This window comes from Panthera pardus, unplaced genomic scaffold, assembly GCF_024362965.1.
Source record: "Panthera pardus isolate Hobbes unplaced genomic scaffold, ASM2436296v1 HiC_scaffold_6, whole genome shotgun sequence".
Lineage (NCBI taxonomy): Eukaryota > Metazoa > Chordata > Mammalia > Carnivora > Felidae > Panthera > Panthera pardus.
In genome coordinates this window covers 116,660,416-116,686,931 of record NW_026526991.1, presented here as the reverse complement: position 1 = coordinate 116,686,931, position 26,516 = coordinate 116,660,416, and the positions used below count along the sequence as shown (strand labels likewise).

Sequence of the window (26,516 nt, the reverse complement as noted above, 5' to 3'; positions counted from 1 at the left end):
CCGTGCCTGTCAGTGGTCAGGTCTGTGCCGTTGAAAGCGGTTGTGAGTTTGTTATTCATTCAAGTGGCCACCTGACCTTTCATGACAGGCAAATTTGTATCAAGGACCTGCAGCCAAACATTAACGCGGTCACAGACTTCATTAAGTCATCAAAAACATTCTCAGGGCTAAGAGAATGTTGCCCAGATTGTATGAGCTGGCTTTAATTAGCCACAGAGCATGGACACTACCCAGCTCCTGTTCCTGCACCTAGGAGAAGGGGAGGAGGAGGATAATTAACAACAACAGCAAACATCTAGTGTTATGGCCAGATGCCCAGCACTCAGCTGAGGTTTAAAAGCAGCATCGCGTGTATTCCTCACAGCAGCCCTATGAGCTAAGTGCTTTTGATCCTGCATTTTACAGATGAGGAAACTGAAGCCCAGAAATACCAAGTAATACGCTAAGTTCGCGTGGTAATACGTAGCGTATTTACACGCCCCTGGCAGGCTAACCGCAGAGTCCGCACCACTGGGCTACACAGATGCCTGAGCAAAGAGGGTGCTGACCAGAGGGTCACGAAGGACAGGATCCTTCATCATCAGTGACCCACCTCAGGAAGGAGACCGCACCTTGTCTGCCTTTCTCATGGAGTCAGCATAGACATTTCCTCTCTGGTGGAGTAGACCTCATTCCTGTTCCCTCCTTTCGGTTTTTACCCAGTCTTTGTTTTCTGAAGTGTGGCAGGGTCTGCTTAGCAGAGCAGTGGGAAAGGCACTCAAGTGACCGGAGCCAGCTAGTCTTTTTTTTGAGTTTTAAAAAGTGCTTAGAAGTCTTACTTCTCCTCCACTGAAAAAGAAAGGAAAAAAAAAGTTTCCATGTAGTTAATTACTTCTTGCAAGAGAAATACAGGAGCAGTAGGAGCATGAAGACCCTTGAGGATGAGAAAACAGGATGTCAGAAGCGCGAGGTCTGAGGCTGTTTCACACATGTGAGGAAATGGCTGCATTTGAGAAATAAGTGAAATCACCAAAAATTTAGTATTAAAAGAAACTACAAATGAGGAAATACATATATAGCAACATCATGTGTGATTAGATCAGACTAGCTAGCCCTAAAATAAGGTCTACATCAATAGAAAAATAAAAATAAAGCCAACATTTAGGCCAGGTTTAGCACCGAGTGCCGGAAGCAGTGGGAAAGATGACTTCTCCTGGGAAAGGGGTGGAAGGTGGTTTCCTTAAAATTTGAAAAAGCCGTCTGAGGCTGACATCCTTTCATTAAAAGCACCAGTGGCGTATGCATGTTTGATCTCCCTCTGCTGCAGTATCTTCGGACCAGCCTCACTGCCTCTCATTTGAGGGACCGGATGGATGCATCTGTGCACACAGACTGGGGCTCCCCGGCTCGGGCCTGCCAGCAGCTTATTTCAGAATTCTCTCTCTGCTTCAGGTCTCTGTCCTCGGATGCCCTGATCCAGTGGTGCATGAGATTGCCTATCAATACGGGAAAAACGTGGGAATAGCCTTTCAGGTCGGTCTGCTGCTTTTTAAGAACGTGGCCTGTTGGCACAGCGGGAGGGGCAGCCTCGATGCGGGATGTGGTGCTCTAGATGCCCCTCTTTCCCTTCCACCAGCTAATAGACGACGTGTTGGACTTCACGTCGTGTTCTGACCGGATGGGCAAACCAACGTCAGCAGATCTGAAGCTTGGGTTAGCCACCGGCCCTGTCCTGTTCGCTTGCCAACAGGTAGGTTTTCCAAACTCCCTTGGACACACTGCTTTGTCTGTTCCAGGCACAGCTGATGGGAAGGTATGGGGTAAGCATTTAGGTAAGCTGATAGGGGAGATATGGGAAAGCATTCAGGTAAGAGACCTGGACCTAGATTTGATCCTGGCCCTGGGGCTGAGATGTTGGGACCAGCCATTTTACTTCTAAGCTTTATCTGTGAATAAAACTTGAAACGGAAGAGATTACAACTTTCCCCTCAGGGTCGTACTGAGGATTAACTGAGAAAGTACCTCGTAAATTAAATGCTGTGTGTATTTAAGGTAGCATTACGATTATTTCCATATATTTTAGGCACTGACAAGGTGAATGGTTTCCGCATCTTGATTATAGGACTGGATTTGGGATGTGCCTCAGAGCCCCTTAAAAAGGCACTGGAAGGGCCTCCCAGCATAAGAAATTCTGCCGTTCTAGAAGTTTAATGGGAATGTGTGCTGCTCTCAGAGGGCCTTGGCCATTGCCTCAAAATGTCAAGAACATTTACAAGGGCAACTAGAACCACATAGTTCTTTCTTTCTCCAGATTGAGGGACTGTCAATTAAGGAAGTAAGTAAAAGCTGCCTTTATGTTCTCCTTCACGTGGATGAGAAAGCTTAGGAAGCTTCAGAGATGCTGCAGGGACTAGCGAGGCAGACATTTATTTCCAGAGCCTGCTCTGGAGGCCGGCCACATGGCTGTGGCTGGGCCAAGTGTGGTTTGAAGTGAGTGGGACATTGGCTGGCATTTGGACATCTTTTTAATAGATTGTAACTTTGCAGCATATTTAATCCGGTATTTAGCAAAGCAATAAGATGTTCATCACCAATCCATGAAATGAAGAGTTATTAGCTCTTTGGTCTAAAATTTTAGTAACTTTTAGTTTTTGAGAGATTTGCCTGTATTCTTTCTCACAATTTACAAAGAGAAACTATGTCTTCCGTAGAACTCAGGGATTCTGTTTTGACATTATTGAAACCAGTGACCTTGCTTTTGATCAACTTCCCACCCAGGGAAGGAGAGATCATCCTTTATCCACTGTCTAGCAGACCCATAACCAGGGTAACTCTCCTTTAGGGGAATCTAGCAGCTGGCGGGGGTGAAGGGGCGGGGTGGACCAGGTGATCTTGGCCAACGCTAGTGGACATCAGTCAACTGAGGAATGAAGTACCCACTCACCCACCCAAAAGGAGATGTTGAAGCCCTTTGTGGAAATAGCAGTCCTCACTACCAGGCTCTGTCCTCTCAGAATTTTGAGGCAGAGGTGAGAAGAGAACGACGTGTTATAGATGGGTTCTTTCTCCTCATGAGACTAACTTGCCAGCCCAAAACTCAGTAATATTAATACATGTGCTAAGTTGCGACAAAATTTATAAAATCCTCTTGTATACATTAAAGCATGAGCAAGGAACATTTTCTTTTTTACTATTAACCCACAAAACGGAGGATTCATAAACCATGTAAACGTAAAGGCATGCCTGAGGCCAGAGAGATCAGTCACTGGCTGCTGTCTGCACAGACTCCAAACGTTAGTCTATTCAGACGCTGGTTAGTAAATGTTGAGTCAGGAACAGGAGGAATGGAGGGAATGGAGACTGCCAGCTCAGTGAGGATTCTTTCGGTGAGGCCCTGAGGTTATCAAGATGACTAAGGAACAAGCCTTTTCCTAAAGAAGCTTGTAGTCTACTAAAAAGCTTGGTGTGCCATACTTCTAGGAATCTTAACAATGACAAATAATTGTCATGAGCCCCAGGACACTAACAGCTGACTCCGCTGAACCTTTTAAGATGATGGATGGAGAATGGATGCCTCTTCTGATTGTTTCACTATGAACCTATTTCAACAGAAACTAATTAACTTTGTTCTACACAAAGGAGTTGTGAATTGTTCTCCTTTCAGATACACTGGGACAAAGTTGGGGAAAAATGGATCATTCCTGTATCACCCCAACCTATAAGTGATCAGTAATACATAAGAGATTTAAAAATACTGGTTTAAAAAAGGGGGGCGGGGGCAAGGAAAAGGAACACACAGAAGCTTACCGCGTCCTTAACCACAGTGCTACGGGTGTCTCACTGGGAAATGCAGCATCACGAGGTACCCATTCACCCTCACCAGACAGTGCTGTTCCCATCTGCCCACAAGGCAGTAGGAAAAGGGAGCTAAAAGGCACATGGCCGCCTAGAAAGGGGAACACAGAGTGAGGCCAAGAGGGAAGTGATTCTGGAAAGAACCTGCTTCCTAAGTAGATCAGCTGTTTCTGTCCTGTGGCTTATCGGCAAAAGTTAGTACAAAAAAGCGTTGTCGTTTTAAAAGAAAATATCAGGTTTAGTCTCCACTACAGATTATATCAGCAAAAAAGGGGTTCTTGGCCAGAAATGTGTCAAATATTTATGGGGCTCAAAGTGATTTAGGGTAAAACAAGTTCCAAAATAACAGAAGACTGTGCAGTATCTTCATTTAATGAAAATGCATTGTTTTTGTGGTCTGCAAAGGATTCTTTCATACGTTACCTCTAATCTCACAACTCCTCTTTGTGGTAGGTATTATGCCCATTCTACAAATAAGAAAGTGATGTGCAAACTTGGCCAAAATTAAACATCTGGTAAATGGCACAGCAGACAATTAGACGCCAACTCCTCTCAGACCAGTGTTCCTATCACTACCCAATGTATTACCAGTGCCAGTGCTGACGCTGATGCAAGCTGGCGCCTGCGGAGCTTGTCCGATCCCCAGTGGGGCTTCCCGCAGAGCAGGTAACTGGCATTCTCTGCACTGGCGATGCTCAACGAAGAGCTTCTGTGTCGGCTTCCATGATTTGTCGTTAACCTAACCCATTCAGTGGACTCGTTGTGAGATGTTTGTAATCTTTTCCACAGGTAGGGGAATTTTGTTTGCCAATTAATTAGCCCTTGCATTTTCCCATTTGCGAACACTGAGTCTCCACCAAGACAAACAACCTCGGGAAGCCATTTTTCCTTTTTAACTTCACACAGCGGGTTGTCTTGTAATTGGAATTTGTTGGACCCAGCAACTTAGTAGAAACTCCCTCTCTCTGGAATTCACTATTTTTGACATCTCCTGAAGGTTTCTTGGTAACCTTGGTACAGGGGATTTAAGGAAAGTTTCGGCATTTCTCAGAGGTCCCCATGATGACAGTGTCCTTCCATGTATACCTGTATACGTATTTTCTGTAAGAACAAAAACATCATGTTGAATCTTTAAAAAGTATAGAAGTTGGATTTTGAGATCTTCAGAAACAAAATGGAAGTGGTTTTTGGTGGTTTGTGTGTGTGTGTGTGTGTGAGAGAGAGAGAGAGAGAGAGAGAGATTACATTAGTTCTCAAATAAAGCTCTTTTCCTTTCTTCTGTTTCCCTTATTTGATAAGTCACCAGACCTAAATGTCAGCCTGTAGCTGTACTTCCAACTGCCGTCACCATCCCCAGCCCCTGCACCGGCTGCACAGGCTTCTGTTGGTATTGTGACTAGCTGGTCCCTTAAGAGTTAGACAGGTTTCGTCTGAGCAAGCTCACTACATTTATCGATCACCTTCGTAGTTTGGTTTATGGACATATTTCACGGAATAGGAGTTGTCATACTCTTAAAAGGTTTTCCCCGTAAAACAGCCTGGACAAACAAAAATTTTCTTATTGCTCACTAAATCTGCGAGCAGGCAACTGTGGTTCCTGTTAGGTTTCTCATTTCTCCACCTACACAGTAAGGGAACAGGGCAGTGCCTAGGGAAGAGTTTGGTATTTGCATATTAAAATTGTACACACTACTTGTTTAAAGGATGTAGTCACACTCCATGCAAATATTTTCTTCAAACTTTGCTTTCTCGATGTTTTTTATAGTAAAAGGAATCAGAGAAGCCACCCAAGCAGCACATTTTACCATATTTGTTGGTGTTGCAGGAAAAGCTCATATACCATAAACAAGGTAATTTACCAGATGCCCAGGACAATATCATTATCAGCTTTGGGGGCACAGCCTTCCAGAAATCAGTTTTAGAGTGTGGTATTAAGACAAATGCCTATTTAATTTAGCTTTTTACCACTAAAATTGACTGATTTGAGCTTTCCTGATTTTGTTTCGTGTAAAATTTAGTCTTTTAAAAGGTCACTAACTAAAACAAATTACTGGTTTTCATTTAAGTGCTAACTAGTTGCTGGCCTTTACATTTTCTAAGCATGTGAGCAACCTCTACGTGTTTAGAACTTTGTTCTGACACATACTTGACTCTGAAAGGAACATTCTTAATTCTTCCTCTGTCATCATCCGGTTGAGGTTTTTCTATGTGTGCCCTATTTTTTCTTCTAGGATTACTAATACCGTGGTGGTGGTTACAGGACAACAACTTCAGGCTCACTGCCAGGGAAAAACTGGCAACTGCTGTAAGCACTGATGTGTCCAAAACTAAATATATCTTCCCTCTTATTTCATGGAACCAGAAGCTGTTAGAGCTAATGGATTTTAGCTCCCATAGTTGAACTCCCTCGGGACACTGAGGAGGAGGCCAGGACACACAGGTTGAAGCCCACTCAGCTATGTCGGCACCAGAACTAGAGCTTCCCATCTAGAAAATGCAGTGACTCAGAGCCCTAACTTCCTGGTTTTGTTAATGGTGGTAATTCTCCTGAATTATTGCTAAGTAACACAGAATATAGATTTTTATCTTCAAGGTATGCATTTTCTTTTTTTCTCTTAGTGCCACAGTTTAACTTTGGTCTTCTTTATAATCAACTACAGCAACCTGTCTCTACCTGTCTCCTGTAACTCAGTGGTTCTCAACCTTGGCTGCACATTAAAAACACCTGGTGAACTTTTCAAATCCTGATGCCCAGGACAGACCCCCACCCAATACAGTCACAGTCTTTGGGAGCAGATCCAAGCAGCCACAAACTTCCCACGTGACTCCAGGGCGCAGTCAACATCGAGCATCCGTTGCTCTGTTCCACCCGAGCTGCTAAGGCAGGGCTCTGCTCAGATCCTGCAGTAGCTTTCAGTGTCACTCAGTTTAGCACTAAAAGTAGAATGCCTAATTCCCAGCCTCATCCTAAGCGAGTGTTTTTCAAAATGTTAGCAGAGACCAGCAAAACCCACATCATCTGGAACCTGTTAGAAATGTGTGCCTGGGTCCCAACCCTATTGAGTGGCAAACTTTGAGGGAGTGGTCCAACAGGCCTCTGATGATTATGGTTCAATCTAAAGTTTGAGGACCAGAAGAGCAGCCAATAAGGAGATTTTAGGGATGTACTTTGTTCCCTCACTCTCTTTTACTCAGTGTTGGACCCAAGGATAGAATAGAAAGAACCCCAGAATGAACAAACATCAACAGCTGCCTCTCCTCTGAGCATCAGCCAGTCCCTGGGCTTGGAAATGGGTGTCTCTCTCTTAGCTCTGCTGCTTTAATTGCTACAATTTACTGGCCCCCCCCATCCAACATCATCTAAACATGTAACCACCTTTTTGTTTTTTCCTATTGTTACAAACTTAAGTGGTAGAACATTTGATTCTCACAAGAGCAGTAAATAGATTTTCTTTCTTTATGATTAGTTCCCAGAAATGAATGCTATGATAATGAGACGGTTCAGTTTACCAGGAGATGTGGACAGAGCTCAACAATACGTATTACAGGTAAGATTATTTTACAAAGATTATTTTACAACATGGCAAAGTTCTTTAGCCAAATAATGTAACAAATTTTAGATGCAAAACCAAGTGTGTTCAGGTGTTGATTTGGCAAAAACAGAGGGAGAAACTTGTATAATTCTTTTTCCTTCTAGAAGTCTTTCTGAAGACTAATTGGCCTTGGGTAAGGCTTGGATATTAGGATTTCACTAGTTTGAAACCAGCCTTCCCCAAATCCACTGGTAGCACTGCTGTTTTCCCTGTTGCCCAGCTGTGCCTCCTGGTGTAAGCTCTTGTCTCAGCCACAGCCAGGTTGTCAGGCTCTTGCAGTTGCCTACCCAGCATGGTCTCTCCTCCTCCCTCTTACAACTGTGATCAGTGGTAACTTAAAAAAAAAAAAAAAAAAAAAAAACAACCTACATAGGCAGACTGTTTAACCTTCAGGGTCTGAGCTTATTTCACATCTAGTGCCGCATATCCTCAACTTTTCTGTAGAAGCCAGATCTTTTTACATAGTTTCGATAACTGTCTTTTGAGAATGACCTGTTTCCAAATTCCAAATCCAGAGTCATTTGGGGCCAACAGATCAATGAATGAGACGGAGCAAGCAATTTTTAGTGAGCCAGTGTGTGGTCTGAGATCTGTGATTAGTGCAGTACTTGAAAGACTTCCAAATAATAACTTTTAAGATTTCCAAAAAGCAAGGCCCCTCTTAAGGATAGATTTCTCTTAACTCTCTAAACTGTTAAGCATCATAATTTGCTACCACCTTTGTGGAGGGTAGTTTGGCAGTACTGCTAAAAAACTGAGTGTGAGAAGGGGCTTTAGCTAATAAAGAAGTCGATGTGCCTGGGAGAGGTTCTGGTGTCAGAATAGTACCACCAACCACTGAAGTGAAAAGTGGGACTGAAGAGGGAAAATGAATTGTTGCTCTTAGCAAAACCATGAAGTTCCAACGAGCCCAGGCAGAAATGCATTTAGAAAAGTACAAGAATGTTCACTTAACAAATTCTCCAAAGACCTCTGAATTCTAACTCCTTTCACCCCGAGCTCCTAGTCCCTATTTCTTCATGAAAGATGGACAAGTAGGACTTACTTGGTAGGATTACTAAATAGTTGAGTAATGCTTGCTGAGACCAAGATGGACAGAAACAGAGAAAAATATCGGGGGGGGGGGGGGGGGTGAAAAATACTGTATCCATAAAACAAGCACAGGATATTAAAAAAAAAAAAAAAAAAAAAAGAACAAGCTCTAAGAAAGTTTGATTGTGAAAAACTCCAAAGAAGGGTTAGAACGTGAAATTGAGCAGATCTTCAAAAACGTAAACAGCAAGGGAAGAAAATGAGAGCTTTTAGAGGATCAATGAGGTAACATATATTCAGGAAGAGAAAAAAAAACAAAATCAAAGAAAAGAGTGGCCCCTACAAAAGGAGAAGAGACCAAAACTGGCTCAGTGTATTGCAAAACCACTAGATGATAGAAGGCAGAAAGCAAAGCCTTCAAAATGACAAAGAAACTTTTTTTTTTTTAAGGTTATTTTTATTTTTGAGCGAGAGCAAGCATGAGCAGGAGAGGGAGAGAGGGGATCCCAAACAGGCTCTGCACTGGCAGCACAAAGCCCAATGCGGGGCTCAAACTCACAAACCACAAGATCATGACCTGAACCTAGACTAAGTCAGACACTTGACCAACTGAGCCACTCAGGCACCCTGATGAGGAAACATTTCAAAACAAGAGTTTTATATCCAAACCATCCATTAAATGTGAAGGCGGAAGTCATCACTCAAAAACTATGAAGTTGAGGCGCCTGGGTAGCTCATTCGGGTAAGCGTCCGACTTTGGCTCAGGTCATGATCTCACAGTTCATGGGTTTGAGCCCTGCATCCAGCTCCATGATGTCCACGCAGAGCCTGCTTGGGATTCTCTCTCTCTCTCTCTCTCTCTCTCTCTCCCCCTCCCTCCCTCGTGTATTTCCTTTCTTTTTCAAAATAAACTTAAAAAAACTATAAGGTTGACTTTCAGTACCCATTCTCTGAGTTATCTCTGGATGTATTTCAGGAACAACATGGAAACGTCAGGAAAGAGAAAGATGCAGGCACTCAAACCAGTGGAATGAACTACAGTTTGATGAAGACAACTGTCTGTTAGAGCTAAGGCAGTCCGTCTAAACAATGAACAGAATGATGAAGGCAGTGGAAAGATTGGGGATCAGGAGTTTTTTCCCAAAGAGGAAGAAAAGGAAGCATTTACATTCATAAGTGGGCTCCTGTACACTAAGGCAGGGCAAACTGAAACGTGTCCTGTTTTGTGTCAGTTGGTAAAGTACAGAAAACCAGAACCTTTCAGACCAATGTTACTAATATTCTATTCTGAATAGGGGCCTTGTGAGCTTGGAACCATGGAGAGGGAGATGAAATTATAGTACATGACTTGATTCTGCAGTAAATGTATTTTTACATTACGGAAATAGTATTTTATTAGTGTTCAGCTTTTAGAACCAACATAAAAACATGGTTAGAGAGGAGAATGCAAATCTCTATAGTGTAAAAGTATAAAGAATAGGAGCACTTGGTAGGATAGGATATCTTGGAGATAAAGTGAAAAGTTGATGCTACATGATGACAAAAGTAATTAAGAAAAGATGGCAATAGAATTATCAAAATAAGAGGCCTAGGGTGGGTGGGCTAAATCCTCCTCCTCAGCAGGAAGGCAATAGCTAGTAACTAAAGTTGCTAATTAAGACCTCAAAACCAACAGATGACTGTGCCTTTGGAGGGAGGAAAGTATTGATTTTCATCATAAGGGCTCTGTACTTTTGTTATATATTGTGTTTTAACTTTAGATTCTTTTCACTTAAAAACTGATACTGTATACATGTAGAACTTTTTAAAAACTAATACTTAAAAACCAGGGAAAGGCGATGGCTATTTGATGTGAGTTCGCTGCTTTGTTAGCCTCATTCTGAGAAAAATGCCTAAAGCAGCTGAACCGAGGAGTTGGAGGACACTTGAAACATAGTTTAGCTGTTGATCAACCTGATCTCAAAAGTACATCTTAATTCTCTACTATAGCAGGGAATTCGGAGCTGATCCAGTGAGTGATGCATCTGTTCTCTTGTTCTGTACCCGCCCCCGCAGAGTGACGGTGTGCAACAGACAACCTACCTCGCCCAGCAGTACTGCCACGAAGCAGTGAGAGAGATCAGTAAACTTCGACCGTCCCCTGAGAGAGACGCCCTCATACAGCTTTCAGAAATTGTACTCACGAGGGATAAATGACAACTCTTTCTGTTATTTCTGGCAGCTATTTTACCAGACTGTGCCTAAGGAGTTTTGTGAAATATACTTTGCTTCACGTGCAGATAACCAAAAATCATTTAAAGAAAATCATTTCAACCTTATTGATGGGCAATTTTTTTATTGGCAAAGTTTTTCAGAAAACTTTTTAAATGTAATTAAGCCATCCGAATCTGTCACTCTAGTCCTGTAAATCCTAATAGAGGTATCTTGATGGTTATATGTGGTATTGTTTACACTGTTAAGATCCACATGTAAAGCCATTACACAAATAAATAATCAATGTTAAAATTCAAATGGTTTATCTTGTTTCACCATAGGAGTCAAGGTCACAAAGTTGTGAAGTCTACATCTCAATCCACATTAGTTAAGATTTTAACAGTATCCAAAATTCATATAGGAGAATGGTTTATTATAAAAGACTGTACATAAAATTTAGACAACAGGTTATATACAAAATTAAGAGAACATTCCACTTGAAAAAATGAAAAAGGTAGCTAGCTGATCACTAGTGATACTGAAATCATGTTTAAAATTAACAAAGGCGAATGCATATACAACAGTCACATTGATTTGGTAGCAATAATGGCCTTTAATTTTCAGAAATAAATGTTTTGCACTAGTCTTACCATTTACTATGCTGTTACAAGTCTGTAACACCCAGTACATAACTGCAATTTGAAATCCAAACAAAGCCTCAATACACAGAAACCCACACTTGAGGGCTCTACTTTAATATCCTAGGCAATACAGAATTACACACAAGATAAGAAAAAACATCCCGCCAACCTTCCCTTAAATTAAGAGGAGACACACAAAGTGCATGTGTTGCATTTCAGTTATTTCAAAAGACAATATAAGTCTGTTGGTCAGGTATATATCCCTGTTCACTGATTAATACATGATCCACCATTTTTTGAATTATTTTCCTTTTAAAACCGTTTTATGTTGCTAGTGCCAGGTAATGGATTAATAGTGCCTACTGAAAAGTCCATTGCACCCACTTCTACAAAAACAATACGTAAAAGAGACTTTTAGTTTCCTTTTATTGAACCACTATACAACAGCCCACTGGAAAACTGAAGGACGTAACAGCAGTCCCTAAGAATTTGACTTAACAGAATGTGCACACTTAGACACATTTTCTTAGCTTTGAAAAAATTACGTTAGAAAAGGAACTCAGCAGATTGACTTGTAAATACCCATCTCAGATTTTAAATCTGCAAAAATCCATCACTGCCGTTGGGACAGGTTGAGATAAGGCTAGTATTTTTTTTTTTTTCAGTTACTATATTGAGAAAATAGAACCATAATTCTGCAATAAATCAGTATACTTTATTTATTTATTTATTCATTTTAAAAGCAAACCAGTGAAGGAAAGGACAAAAACCTTTGGTTCACTTATTTATGAATGGAAAAAATTTATAATGCAAATTCACTCATTAAAAAACTTAGGTACAAATTACAACATTACAGATAACCCTTTGTTTTGTTTCACATGGAGACCTTAGAGACTCAATTCATTTCAAGAGACCTAAGTACGAGTACTCCAAGTAAATATTACACAAATTGGAAGCATCTTGGATTTTTTAAGTATATTTCAATACATAAATTTGTATGCATGCTTTAAACAAATATTATATTTCAAGAATGAGAAAGTCTAAACAAAAAGTATGACCAGCACCAGGATTGAAGTTTTCTGATTTTAATATTAGTCTGACATAGCGTTAGTAACCATGCTGCACGGAAACATGTAATGGTACAGTCTGAATCATGATTTGTTAAATATTCTACCCCACACCCCCAGAATACTTAGGCTGGTCATAAAGTTAACTGTGTAAGTAAGTACATAAGCATAATCAGGTATGGACAGCCTCCTGTATTAATTGCCGTTTAGCAATACACAAACTGCCTCAAAGACTTATGCTTACACGTAGACATTCAATTATACCAATAAAACAGCATGTCCTGAAAATATGGGCACGTTTGAAAACATTTTAAGACAATTCTGTTAACCATAATAGTCCCACAGTATGACTGAATAATAAGAACCTACTTTAAAAGCAAAAAATTTAATCAGCATAGTGCATGATTGATTCAACATAGTTCCCAGGGAACAGACCAGTCACTCGATTGCAGACTCCTTCATACCAGCCATCGTCATTCTTCTTTATTACATAAATGATTGCACCCTCCATAAATGATAGCTCATCATCCTTGTCTTTCGTATAATCATATATTGCCACAACTATGGAAAAAAGAGTTGAAATACCATGTAAGTATAAGCGCACCATTTCCAGCATTAACTGAATTTTAAAATGTAATGCCAATTAAATCTATAGTATAGCAAAAACCATTTGTATGAAAATTGTGAATTCTTACATTAATAAATACAGGTAAGTCAGTGGCCAAACAATGTGCCTAAATCACTGGCTTGGTCTTAGGATAAAACTGACAATTTGACTAGCTAGAAATCAATAGTTTCAACCAATCCATCCAGGAAAGATCTTCCTATTTTAGTATTGGATGTTTCATTTGTACAAATATCTACTAAGTGCCAGCCACTGCAAAGCAACATTTCCCCAAAGTACTGGGCAAAGCTACAGAGTCAATCAGTAAATCAGGTAACAACCCAAGCTATCTAATTTGAAAATACACATCTCCTGGGAGGTAAATCTCATCCTACTCATCCACAGAAAATATACATGTAATTTACGGGACTAGCCCTAGATTTAAAAAAAAAAAAAAAAAAAAACTTACACATTTTAAAGGTCAACAGGATTTCTAACTTTTTTTTTTTAAGGTTCATTTATTTTTCAGAGACTGAGTATGAGCGGGGGTAGAGTGAGAGGGAGAGGGAGACAGAACCTGAAGCTGGCTCCAGGCTCTGAGCTGTCACCAGAGCCCAACGTGGGGTTCAAACCCACAAACCACGAGATCATGACTTGGGCCGAAGTCAGACGCTTAATCAACTGAGCCACCCAGGTGCCCCAACAGGATGGATTTTTTGTTGTTGTTGTTGTTTAAGTGGTAAATAGGTGAGAAAAGACCCATTAATTAAGACTTAGAGAACGGTAGGGGCGCGTGGGTGGCTCACTCAGTTAAGCGGCCGACTTCAGCTCAGGTCACAATCTCGCGGTCTATGGGTTCGAGTCCCACATGGGGCTCTGTGCTGACGCCCAGAGCCTGGAGCCTGCTTCAGATTCTGTGTCTCCCTCTCTCTCTGCCCTTCCCCCACTTGCACTCTCTCAAAAATGAATAAACGTTAAAAAATAAAAAAAAAAGACTTTGAGAACTGTTTGCAATTCTGTGGTATTTGATTATTTTGAGTTCAAATACTCATTTCCTTTTTAACAGTACTATGGAAAGGACAGTCACCAAAAAAATCACAAGTTTTCCAAACAACTGGTTTATGAATTTTATTGTTCCTTCATTCTGCCTTTATAGCCTGATAGTTCTGAAGTTACATGCAATTTTCTAGTGTATGTGAAATGGTATGTCATATTTTCATTGATTACCTCATGTTATCTTTTTCTTAAAACAGTTCTTAAGATACTTAAGATATTCTGGAACTCACTTTTCCCCTAAGAAAGATAGCTTCTCCTCATAATTATTCTGAATTAGTGAATTATAATAAAGAACAGACCTGAAGCACTGATCCATAGCACCATTTACTAAATTAAAACAGGCAACCTTTTTTTTCCCTTTACAAAACTGTATTAAGTAAACTCAACAAGTCCATTTGTCTCCATTTTAATCCTGCATCAGATCAGTACTGTGATTACAAGCTCACCAACCTATCCAACATACAGAATAAATTATTATCCTGGTATTGTTTTTGGCTAAATAACCACTCAAGAAAATGAGTGATTACTAGAAAACCATTAGTAAGGAAAAATAGCCAACGTAATACTTACTAATGTGTCAATTATTTATTATTTATTAGCGTTGGTAACACTAATTTCTCTGTACTGAGAGTAAAAATGGGTTAGTTTGTGTAGTGTAGATGACTTTTGAACTGATCGTGACAAAAGCCTCATACCCTCAAAGTTATTCAGAATTTTTAGTTCCACTTAGACAAACAGCTGATAAGAGTACTGAATCAAATTAATGGTTTCTATTTTCCAAGTCCTTTTGTAAATCAATCCTGATCACAGCCAACCTCCCCTCCTTCCAATGCATATACTCTCATATAATAAGGCTTACTACTAAGAATTTAATCATGAAAATTCAATGTCCATTCCACTCTCCAGAATCTGATTCATATAAATAGCTAAACTCCCCCTTCTTCTGTATGTACTGTCAGATTTTTTTAAAACTCAGTCTAATACTCTAATCCTACATGACAAAAATTTGAAGACAGCTATCTAGTTCCTCTGCCACCCTTTCCTCAACTTAGAAATACTGCTTTCAACTGTTTCACATTATAGGTACACTTCCCAGATATTTTGCCTCCTGAATATTCTCCTCTTGAAGGCATTCCTGTCTGCAGGATCTTAAAGTGTGATACTCAAAACTGAACATAATGCTAGTATAATATAAATGGATATGATAAGAATGGCACACAGTAGGTTAAAGTTCAGCTAATGTACCCAAAGAATTTGGCTTTTAGATTCTAAACAGTCATAACATACTATCAATACATTCAACTAAAATCCTATTAAACCAGGCCTTATTCATCTTGTGATTATAAAAGTATTTAAAAAGACTTTATTTTTTTTTTAATTTTTTTTAATGTTTATTTATTTTTGAGACAGAGAGAGACAGAGCATGAATGGGGGAGGGTCAGAGAGAGGGAGACACAGAATCTGAAACAGGCTCCAGGCTCTGAGCTAGCAGCACAGAGCCCGACACGGGGCTCGAACTCACAGACCGCGAGATCATAACCTGAGCCGAAGTCGGCCGCTTAACCGACTGAGCCACCCAGGTGCCCCTAAAAAGACTTTAAATAGAGGGGTGCCTGGGTGGCTCTGTCGGTTAAGCACCCAACTCTTGATTTTGGCTCAGGTCATGACCTCGTGGTTCATGGGACTAAGCCCCACATCGGGGTCCATGCTGACAGCATGAAGCCTGCTTAGGATTCTCTCTCCCTCTCTCTCTGTCCCTTCTCTGCTCATGTGTGTGCTCTCTCTCTCAAAATTATAAAGTTAAAAAAAAAAAAAAGGCTTTAAATACAATCCTACTAAATCTCAACTCTCTGATTCAGACTATGGGTCAGCAAACAATGGCCCATGGCCAAATCCAAGCCACTACCTTTTCTGTAAATAAAGTTTTATTGGGGGCACCTGAGTGGCTCAGTCAGTTAAGCATCTGACTTTGGCTCAGGTCATGATCTCACAGTTCGAGAGTTTGAGCCCCACACTGGGCTCACTGCTGTCAGCACAGAGCCCACCTTGGATCCTCTGCCCCCCCCTTCCCCTAACTCCCCCCCCACCCCGCAACTCTTCCTCTCCCCAACCACCCTCTCTCAAAAATAAATAAAACATAAAAAATAAATAAAGTTTTATTGGAACATGGACAGACATATCCACTCACTATGTAGCATCTATGGCTGCTTTTGTGCTACAACAGTGGGGCTTACTAGTTGTAACAAAACAGACTGTACAGCTGGCAAACTTAAAAATATTTCATTTGCAAGACAAATATCAAATCATTACATTGTATACCTGAAACTAACAGAATGCTGTTGCGTAATTATACCTCCAGTTTGGTTGTTTTTTTTTTTAAGTTAAAAATGTTTTCGAGGCACCTGGGTGGTTCAGTTAAGCAGCATCCAACTCTTGATTTTGGCTCAGGTCAGGTCACGACCTCATAGCTTTTGAGTTCAAGCCCTGCATCAGGCTCTGCACTGGCAGTGTGGAGCCTGCTTAGGATTCTCCCTCTCCCTTTCAAAATATATACATAAACTTTAAAAATATGTATTTATTATCTGGTGTTTTATAGAACATGTGTGATGACCACTAATATAAGATCATTATTTTAATTTGCAAAGACATTTTTTAAATTCTGCTCTATTGCCAAATATATTATTATTAATATTAATATTAACCATAATATTTCAAATTTATCAACTTTTTATTAGTTCCATAGTAGTCCCAATTTAAAGTTAAATTTGCTTTTCCAAGCCAGGAACTACCGGTACACAATTCAAGACTATTTAAGTTTATCACCTTCATAATAACCATAACATATCTCTCTCTATTTGAAGGTACAAGAGAATCTAAACATAAAGTAGAATATTCGAGATTTCCTGAACAGTGTGTAGAGTACCTGTTTAAAAATATTTAGAAAGGTACATACAGCACAGAGACAGATGGAAGCTACACTTGTAGTGAGCATAGTATAACCTACAGAGATGCTGAATCACTGTGCTGTAAACCTGAAACTAATGTAACTTTGTATCAACTAAAAAAATTTAAATACACACACGTACATATAAAAGGAATACAGCAAATTCCCTTTTAGCCTAGTATTCAAAACTTGGGCACAAGAGAATGCTGCAGGTCTCCAGAGCTACTTGCTTAAAGGCATTTAATCGAGGAAAGCCAATGGAAGGGAATATATTTCAAAGGCAATCAAACTGATTAACCACATTGTAAACATTTTTCAGAACTCTAAAGGTTTCCCTTTTAATTGTAAGAGTAGAAATCTTGCTTTAAATCTTTACTAATTCTGTATCTTTAGTAAGTCAGTTAACTGCTATTTTGTGCCTTACTGGTTTCATCTGTAAAATGCAAACAGGCAAGTTCATCTCCAGCCTACGTCATTTGAAAAAGCACACCTAACATAATACACTTTTAATTTGAAAAATAAAGACCATCCCTTTATAATGGAAATGTATAGAAAATAAGGTTTGACTAAATTATCTTAGCTGGATAAGGCTATTCAAAGGGTTGGGGTGCCCGGGTGTCTCAGCTGGTTAAGTGCCTGACTTCTGGCTCAGGTCATGATCTGCAGGTTCGTGGGTTTGAGCCCCATGTCAGGCTCTCTGCTGTCAGCATGGAGCCAATTTTAGATCTGCTGTCTCCTCCTCTCTCTCCCCTCCCCCGGGTTCGTTCTCTCTCTCTCTCTCTCTCTCTCTCTCTCCCCAAAATGCTTATTCAAAGGGCTGCAAACACCAGACTATCAGATGTTCTTTATAGCTCTAAAAATTCTATAATTAGGTTATTTTCCTTCACCTCAATTCAGTGATGACTGTACCTTACCTTTCTCAATATAATTCTTGGGGGCCCAAGCAGGATCCCCATCTGCATATGGATCATTATACTGAACTACTGCAGCCTCTTCATCCTCATAATCCACTGGGGGTGGTGGTGGCGGAGGTGGAGAGTCATCAAACATAGGAATGTCATCTGGGGGAGGTGGCGGTGGTGGGGTTGGACTATCAGCAACTGAAAGAATTCAGATAATTAATTTGAATCAGAAATTAGAGTAAATGAAAACTCTGAAGTTAAAAGAATTTAAGAAAGCTCTAATTTGTATATAGCATGCACTATAGTAAGACATGCAGTGATTAGAAATAAAAGCTTGGTGTGTTAGAGCTTCTACTACTCTTAATAATAATATGAACAATAATAAAATGAGTTAAAAATAAAGGTATTAGGAAGTGCTACAAATCAATGAATGCAGGAGGTTAGGAAACAATGTCTCTTTTTATAAAAATTATAGGAGTAAAAAAGTTTCCTTACTCCAACACTGAGATCGGAACAAACATTACCCTTTAGTTAGCCTACCTCCTTGTAAATAAGCCATATGTCACATTTCCCATTCGGGCTACTGTAAATGTTAGGAATACCATTTCATATATGGTTTGATAACCATTCACTGTGCACATTCAGGTCCCTGATTTGGCTTTTAGTTATCTTTTAGTTCCCCAGAAATAAGCCTCCAGTGGGTGGGATATTTATTTTTGTCTGTTTTAATCGAGAAAAAGGTTTGTGGTACCAGGTCTGCTTCTATGTGTAGGTTTTCTATTATTTACAAGAGAAAATTAAATTAGAAATTAAATAATTCCCAACTAATACAAAATTGTGTTGAGTATTTTCAAAAATGTTTGTATTCAGAATCAACTTTTTAAATGCAGAAAGGAGCTAAGATTCTTGCATTATTGCTGGTAAAACTTAAGCATGGGATGAGGGAAAGACTAGATCCTAATGTTCCAATTGTCTCAGAATACATCCACAATATTTTTTTAATAAAGTATTACGGGAAGATATAATTAAAAACAAACAAACAAACAAAAATGAACTTATATCGTGCAAAACAATAAAAATGACTCATACCTCAAGCTGTAGATGGGTGTGGTACATGTGTGTGTTACTTAAATAATCAAGGGTGTCAACAGTGAGATGAGGAAGTATCAGGCTAGAACTAGGCTCTCTGAACTATGATGATTCCAGGTAACAATGCTCCCAAGAGTTCAAAGCCAAAACACACAACTAATTCTTAATTCAAATTTCTGATCCATAAATTTCTTTGAAAGCTAAAGACAAAAATTCTTTGACACAAACTGACATAAGAATTATATAATATCTGCAGAGGAGAAATACAGAATACTAAAATACTAACTCCAATGCCAATATCTGGGGCCATTTATGTGATCAAAGAAAGCAGTCATAATCTACTTGTTAATACAGATTTTAAAGTTTATTCTACCCTATTTGGAATAACGTGCTGAGAATGTAACAAAGGAATCCAAATTTAAAACATCTGTGGATAAAAGCCCTACTTCCATAACCACTTCAATTCTGTGATTTTTATTTTATCCTGATGGTACAAGAAAGACTTACTAGAAAACACATCCTGTGCAGTGATGCTCATTCTGATGGCTATCTAACAGGTCTATAATTTATTTTTCCACCAAATGCTTGATTCCGTTTTATTTTTGCCCTTACTTTCTACACAAAGCTTTCTAACATTATTGATCGGAGAAGAAAATGGGTATGAATCCATCCTAACATCAGAGCCACAGCTCATATCCTTAATTTGGCTTACTGCATAAATTACACATTTGCTGTCCCTAAATTGCATTTACTCTTGACTTATATATAACTTACTAGTTTAATGTTTTCACTCCATTGTCTTCATATCCAAACTCTGTGAATCTACACTGGCTTATCTCCAAATTATATATACACAGGGGCAGAAGTCTGGTCAATCTAATTCTCTATGCATAATACTTTGTCTAGCACCATGCATAATTAGTTCAAAAATGCTTCCTGATGTTAATCATATACAGATGTAAAGACACTGCTGACTTTTTTAGGGGCTTATGTCTTAAACCGAAACACATTTAACAGGTTAACTACCACATGCATTATCATCATCAATTTTTAGTGTCACAGGAAACTTCATATTTAAAAGAACACAGAAAATATGTACTCCATAAAACATGTAAGATATTGACACAAAGTTCATAATTCTCCTTGCATGCTTTCAAAGAAAACAGATGCCAAACAAAGTTGGGCATTCTGCAGCCCAAGGAAAATACTGACTCCAGTTCATAAGTTTGGGAAAAGGAACTAAAATAAAATAGTAGTTAAGTACCATGGTCCTCCTTAGGAAAAAAAATGCATACCTAGAATTATGTACATTAATACTGAATTTCTATAAAAAAGAATTACCAAAAATGCTAGTCAATATGCTTTGGCTCCATTAAATGGATGTTTACTATGGCTATTTTAAAATATTTCCTCCTAATTTTGGCTGTAAGTCAGCTCAAGTTTTTAAACTCTTACAGCATTAAGGACCAGCAATTTATCCTCATTCCCTTCTTTTTAAAAATAAGATTCACTTAAGTTTAAACATATGGAAGTTTTCGAACAACTGCTAAGAATAAGGGTGGTTTACACTCAGAAATTTCAACATTTTGGAACCACAATGTTTTATGAAGAGCCCATTCAATCCTATATGTTTCTTGAAGGTCGAAATTTGAACTCTTCCCAGAGTCTAGCACATAACACTGCGTAAACAATTATTTGACTAGAGGAAGGGAGGAAATATGGAGATTACACAACAGGGTCAGCAAAGGCTGAACAATGGCATTTGCCACAATGTATTTTCCTGGAAGATGAGGTGATCGGTCATGTGGGCTACATATTTGTTCAAATCATTCTAAAATTTATTTGCATGGTGATGGCTCCCAAATGAAGTAAATCACTACTAGACCAATTTACCATCTTAATCTCAACAGCTATTTCGGCATAGTATAATTCAGTAATAGTGGTTTTTTTCATTTTGTCAACATGCACTCTGATCGTGTAGTTAGGATTATATATCTTCTGGAACCTCAAAGTAATCAGGCAGCAATATAAACTACTCTATCCTAATTAAATTCATGTATCCTAAAGAATTTCCAAAAATTGTAAACCTGACCTTCCTGAGAAAAGACCTAAAAATTGACATGGGCCTGCATATGGCCAGATCATGAAGAGGGCTCAACACTGATTATCACTCCTAGATGGATAACTTGGATGTAAATTAGTTATTCTTGCAGATTCATTCTCAAGCTAACAACAAATTGTTATATAGATTCAAAATTATTTATGTATAAAAATCTGATAATACAAAGCTTTCTCTAAAATTTTTATGTAACTAAGGGGGGGGGGGACTGCCCCAAATGCGTAATAAATTTAATCTCATACTATAATTATCTATATATGAATTTGTTGGCAACAGAATAAAAAAATGTTTTCTAATTCCCCTAATAGCTATTGGAAGCTGGCAGTTTCCACACAATTTGAATTTTTGTTTGATTACACTTTCCTTAAGAATCTGCAAAGATCAGATTTCAAGTTTTAGATCATGTAAATACATAAGAAAGTTGAAGTTTTGAAATTTATATGGGTCAGTAATCATGCATACAAGAGAAAAAACTGAAGACCGTGCTCTTCAGTTTTAAAAACGTATCTGCACCTATTTTCAAGGTAAGATTAGCGTCTCAATAAAAGGAAATGATGACTCATCAGCCATGCATGCTATAAGGAGACAGCCTCTACTCTTTGACAGCTCAGTTTTTCCAAACTTACTGTTTTCCTGCACCCTGGCCACGAAGCCTGTGAGAGGTATCTGTGGAGTCAACTGAGGCATAGGGGGAGGGGGTGGAGCAACAGAAACTGGTAGCAACAATACAGTATGGGGGAGTAAAACAGATAAAGGAAAGAAAAGGAAACAAACAAAAAGCAGAAGTCAGTTACAAGGACCACAAACATAAGTATGCAAAGAACAGTTTGCAAATGAAACAAAACAAACAAAAAACAAAACAAAAACCTGCAGAACTTTCACGTTCACTTCCCACCAGCAAACCTGAACTGTGTTTATAGCCCACTGGTTAATTTTATGTTTAAAAAAAAAAAAACACATTTGATTTAATCCTAATATTAAACTGTTTGGGGAAGGACTTAAATTTACCATCACATTCATTTTCATGCAACGAATTTTCAAATTCTAAGGAAAGACTTTAAAAAAATGAGTAACAGCAAAATACAGATGGAGGTTTCCAGGATACTGTCTGGAATACTGTCTGGAATAATTCCAGGATACTGTCTTTGCCTATCTCTGTAACCTAACAGGTATGTATGTCTAGCTTTAAGGTAATGCTGTAAATGAGAACCCAAATAAGTACGTTATGGAATAGCGGTTTCTTCCATATGTAAATAAATACATTAATCACAGGTTTCCTTTAAAAACCAGTTCTTATTATGTATCTAAATTTGTACATAGCTCTCCAGGAAAAACCCTTATTTGTAAAACAAGGTCATTATTATTTTCTAAGTTGACAATTTTATTTTCAAAGATATCACTCCTAAATTTACCAGGGAATAACAGTGCTCTACATACCATGTTAACTGTTCATTGAGTTTCATAGGATAAGTATTTCAAAGTGGACTTCTTCATTTTATCACTGTTCTGAGCCTATATAGGGAACCTGATCTCACAACAGGTTAAAATATACAATTATTTGCATTAAAGTACTTTCTAACAAATCACTGAGTAGTTGTAATCATTCCAACTGTTTTCTGGAGAGGACATAATTTGTAGGAAATTGATATCAAATGTTCACGTGGGCAGCAAATATATTAAAAACTGTAACAAACTAGAAGTAAACATTCAGAAGTTTACCACTTTGTCTCATTTTAACTAGGCAGTAAATGCCAAAGATTGCTCAGAAAAGTCAACAGGACTGAACTGCAAAATTCAATTTACTGGCAGTCACCAAAATGTGACACTAAATTGACAGAGAAAAACAATTTATTCATTCCCAAGGATCATGTAACCAAAGGGTTGTTTCAGTTAACACAACGTAGAATTTTGTTGGTAAGCATAAAAATTTGAAAGAGGTTAGGTATTCAAAGCAACAATAACAAAGCAATGTAAGTTCATTAATATTCATTGTATGGCTAAAATTGACATCAATTCACTAGGATATTGGTCCTCATTGATTTTGATACTTTGTATACAGAAGGCTTGTTAAGAAGTAAAATATTACAGTTCTGATTTAAAAAACAAAAACCCTCCCACAAACCTAAAAAAAATTGTTTAGAAACAACCCTTAGTAGCTAGACATGCTGGTTAGTATGTAGAGAAAAAGAAAAGCTATGTTAGGAAGATACTAGTCGTTATTGCCACACTTGGGACAGAAGGGGAAATATGCACATCAAAACACTAAAAACATTTACGTACTAAAAATACTATAACAACCGCTACTACTACTGCAATTATTACAACACCAACAGTAACTAGACTGAAGGAAAATTATTTTGACACATAATTTATTTTTTAAATTCGAGTCCAAATTTCCTTTATAGTTTCAAAAAGATATGGTCATTCAGTAACGAAAATGTCTTATTTAAGATTAAGTAACCCACCAAGCACTGTTAAAATAAAACTGCACAAACATATATTAGGTGAAGTGTCACCAAAAATTCTATTTGCAGAATGAACTAAATGTCTAAGTGAGGAAAAGAAAAAAAAAGAACATAAAGATGGGATCTAAAAACACAACATATTATAAAAAAAAATTAAAAGATCATGAAACCACTGAGGCTAATAATAATCCAATAATCCAGGGAATATTAAGACTCTAACTACCTTTCATTACCAAACGGAAATCAAGGAAAATGTGAGGTAAAATTCTAGCTGGCAAAATTTCTTGGTAGCCTGGAAGAAAATTTTAGTCTGGAAAAGGACTGTATAAACTTGAGGATTATCTGTGAATTTTGACATTTCTGCTAAAGTGTTTTTCAATTCTTAGAAGTTTCTTGCTATAACACAATCTTTAACTCTAAAATTTACACTGGGAACAAATAAGAGAACTTTCCTCTAGCTCTGCTTTAAAATACATGTTCAGAATATGCATTATAAATAAACTTAAAACCACCTTCCTAGGTAAACAAGGAGTATTCAGTGTTTTTTACTAATACAACATGCAGCTCTAGAAAGCAGTTACAAAAGCCACATGGGAAAGTGTGTTCCAGTCTATGCCCAGTATTCACCTCTTCAAGCCAATAATAAATACTGGACAACAGGCTCATTTCAGATTTTTTTTTTTCTTTTTGAAATAAGCATTTTAATATGAAACGAAATTAATGATTTTCAATGAGTTTAATATGAAACTGAAATTAATGATTATCCTAAGCAATTCATACTTCTTGTCTTTAGATGCCAAAACTATTTTCTAATCTTTAAATATCTTTAAGCCTTTAAATTGCAGTTAGTGTTGAGATGTGCAATTTGATGTGAAGAGAAAGAAATCAGAAGAAAGTCCCCACCCCAACTGTTACAGTGATTAGAAACAGAATAAGCAGGCATCACAAATGTTTTCAATGGTTCAGAACTCATTTCAGTACAGGTTAACAAGCTTAAAAGTGATAGCCAGCAATTTCATTATATTAAAGAACAATTTTTCAATGTTCTTACTTTCAGTGTTATTGAATGGTCTCAAACATGCCAATAAAAATAAATTCAGCTTAACTAATTTCAGTATTTTTTCTTCTAGTTCTATTTATAGTAATAAAAATCATTAGTTAAATTTTAGTACATAAATATACTAAGTCTGAATTTTTTGAGAGAAAATGATAAGCAATTATTCTTAAAATAGCACAATTCAAGGACCAACTTCCTAAAGCAAAAATAAACATGAAATAGCCTGGTTTCAATTGTTGTCTATCACTGGCAAGAAAATCAGCTTCAAATACTTTTGTTCAAAAGGAACTCCACTGTTGTATGCCTGCAAAGCACAAGCTTACTTGAATTCTGAGAATAAAGTGGACCTCCATTAACATGAGGCTGAGCAGAAAATTGAGCAGTCACAGAGGGAGCTCGTCTGTATCCACCAGAAGATGTCGAGGAGGTGGTCGAGTTGTGTCGGGAAATCTGCCTGGTCATTGTGCCATACTGGGAACCAGGAGCTGAGCCCGGCGCTGCTGCAAAGCATTAGTCAAAGGCAACCAACAAAGAACTTGAGCACGTATGTCACCTCCAATGGCAGAACAAAGGGAAGGGGACTCACAGTAAGAAATATTTACTTTTTAAAGCCCACAGCACAAAATTAAGAGAAAAGTAAAGATAAAACACAAATAGCTCCTCTGAAGTTAAAAACAGAAGGAAAAACAGATACTGTATGGAAAGCTGAAAAAGTAAGTAAGTAACATTCTTAAACTTTTTAATTTGGCAGAATCCCAAATGGTAGTTTGCTAATATTATATATAAATTTTTCTGTATCAGTTTAGAATATATAGCTTTTATATGTAAACTATGTCTCTCCAACAAAATAAGTACCAGAAGATAATCTGAGATGAAAAGCATCGGTTTTTAGATGTGAATGTATTAATAGTTGGTAAACTTCTTCCTTTCCATTGCCAAATCTTCAGAAGCACAGGTTAAATTATAAAATTTAAACAAGTAAGCATACTTTCTACCTATGCTACTATATTTTAGTACTATATTTAGTGAATGTTTATTGTGTTAGCAATTATTATCAAATACAACATATGACAGAATTTTTATGGGAAACAAAATTTCTAGTTTCAAAGTACTCATATCTAGAATCAGATTTCTTATGTATCTCCAAAGTTTTAAGAATAACATACTTCCCCTTTCACTGAGAAACTGGAAATAATTTTAGACTTTGTAAAATCATTTTACAATTTCAAAATTTCAAAAGCAGTTTTATGTAGAATATCCATTACCTTTCTCCATACTTGGAGGGCTTTTTCCATTCTTTACCCAAAACAAATCTTCTTTATTATCATACATATCTAAAATGACTAAAAACTATCAATACTTAATTTTATTCAAAGTCATCTTTACCAACATTTCAAAAGTTTAATATTTAAAAGGTTAATAAAGTTCAAAGCCTCTAAAGTTAACCACACTTTTCAAAGGTAACTTCAGGATTAATGTTAGCCTTCTTTGCCCCACCCAAACATCTAACCATGACTAAGTAAGTAAAACTAGTTTATTTTCATTCAGTTGTGTAATTAACCTCTCCTAGAGTCATACAAGTTATTACCATAAAACCATACAGCAGAGGTTGTTCATTTTAAAAAGTGGTAATATTTAACATTTTGGAGCTCCCAAGCCATAGGCAGTAACTAAATATTCGAATCACCTACATGGTCCTCTTCTGAATAGAAACACATTTTAAAAAATAATACCCTAATCAAAAGATCTCATGAATAACTAATTTTGGGTAGCCAGGGTTTCCAGAGAGCTCTAAGAAGTAAACCTTTAACTTTTTAATAGAGACCTCTGTAAAATGATTTTTATATTTCTCTGACTTATACATAATTATATATACTAATATATAATATATATTAAAATATAATACATTAAATATATATA

General features: G+C 37.8%; 2 protein-coding genes across 22 annotated transcripts in view; one reads left to right on the top strand and one right to left on the bottom strand.

Moving 5' to 3' along the window:
* Nucleotides 1-10,970, top strand: part of PDSS1 (decaprenyl diphosphate synthase subunit 1) — a 42,373-nt gene extending 31,403 nt beyond the window's left edge. For 3 of the 7 annotated variants that reach the window (XM_019465307.2, XM_019465304.2, XM_019465308.2), the window contains 4 exons: nt 1,432-1,512; nt 1,616-1,729; nt 7,302-7,382; nt 10,515-10,970. In XM_019465307.2, the coding sequence (XP_019320852.2) occupies nt 1,432-1,512; nt 1,616-1,729; nt 7,302-7,382; nt 10,515-10,655 (417 nt within the window). In that variant the 3' untranslated portion in view covers nt 10,656-10,970. Of the gene's footprint in view, nt 1-1,431; nt 1,513-1,615; nt 1,730-4,287; nt 4,501-6,065; nt 6,140-7,301; nt 7,383-9,435 lie in introns of those variants that run through there. The other 4 variants (XR_002084630.2, XR_008419578.1, XM_019465305.2 and 1 more) reach the window with 4 other exon arrangements.
* Nucleotides 10,971-11,986: 1,016 nt separating this feature from the next.
* Nucleotides 11,987-26,516, bottom strand: part of ABI1 (abl interactor 1) — a 128,262-nt gene continuing 113,732 nt past the window's right edge. For 4 of the 15 annotated variants that reach the window (XM_053895363.1, XM_053895365.1, XM_053895366.1 and 1 more), the window contains 4 exons: nt 24,920-25,096; nt 21,701-21,787; nt 17,879-18,064; nt 11,987-12,921 (listed from right to left, as the gene is read on the bottom strand). In XM_053895363.1, the coding sequence (XP_053751338.1) occupies nt 12,746-12,921; nt 17,879-18,064; nt 21,701-21,787; nt 24,920-25,096 (626 nt within the window). In that variant the 3' untranslated portion in view covers nt 11,987-12,745. The remainder of the gene's footprint in view (nt 12,922-17,878; nt 18,065-21,700; nt 21,788-24,919; nt 25,097-26,516) is intronic. The other 11 variants (XM_053895364.1, XM_053895367.1, XM_053895371.1 and 8 more) reach the window with 4 other exon arrangements.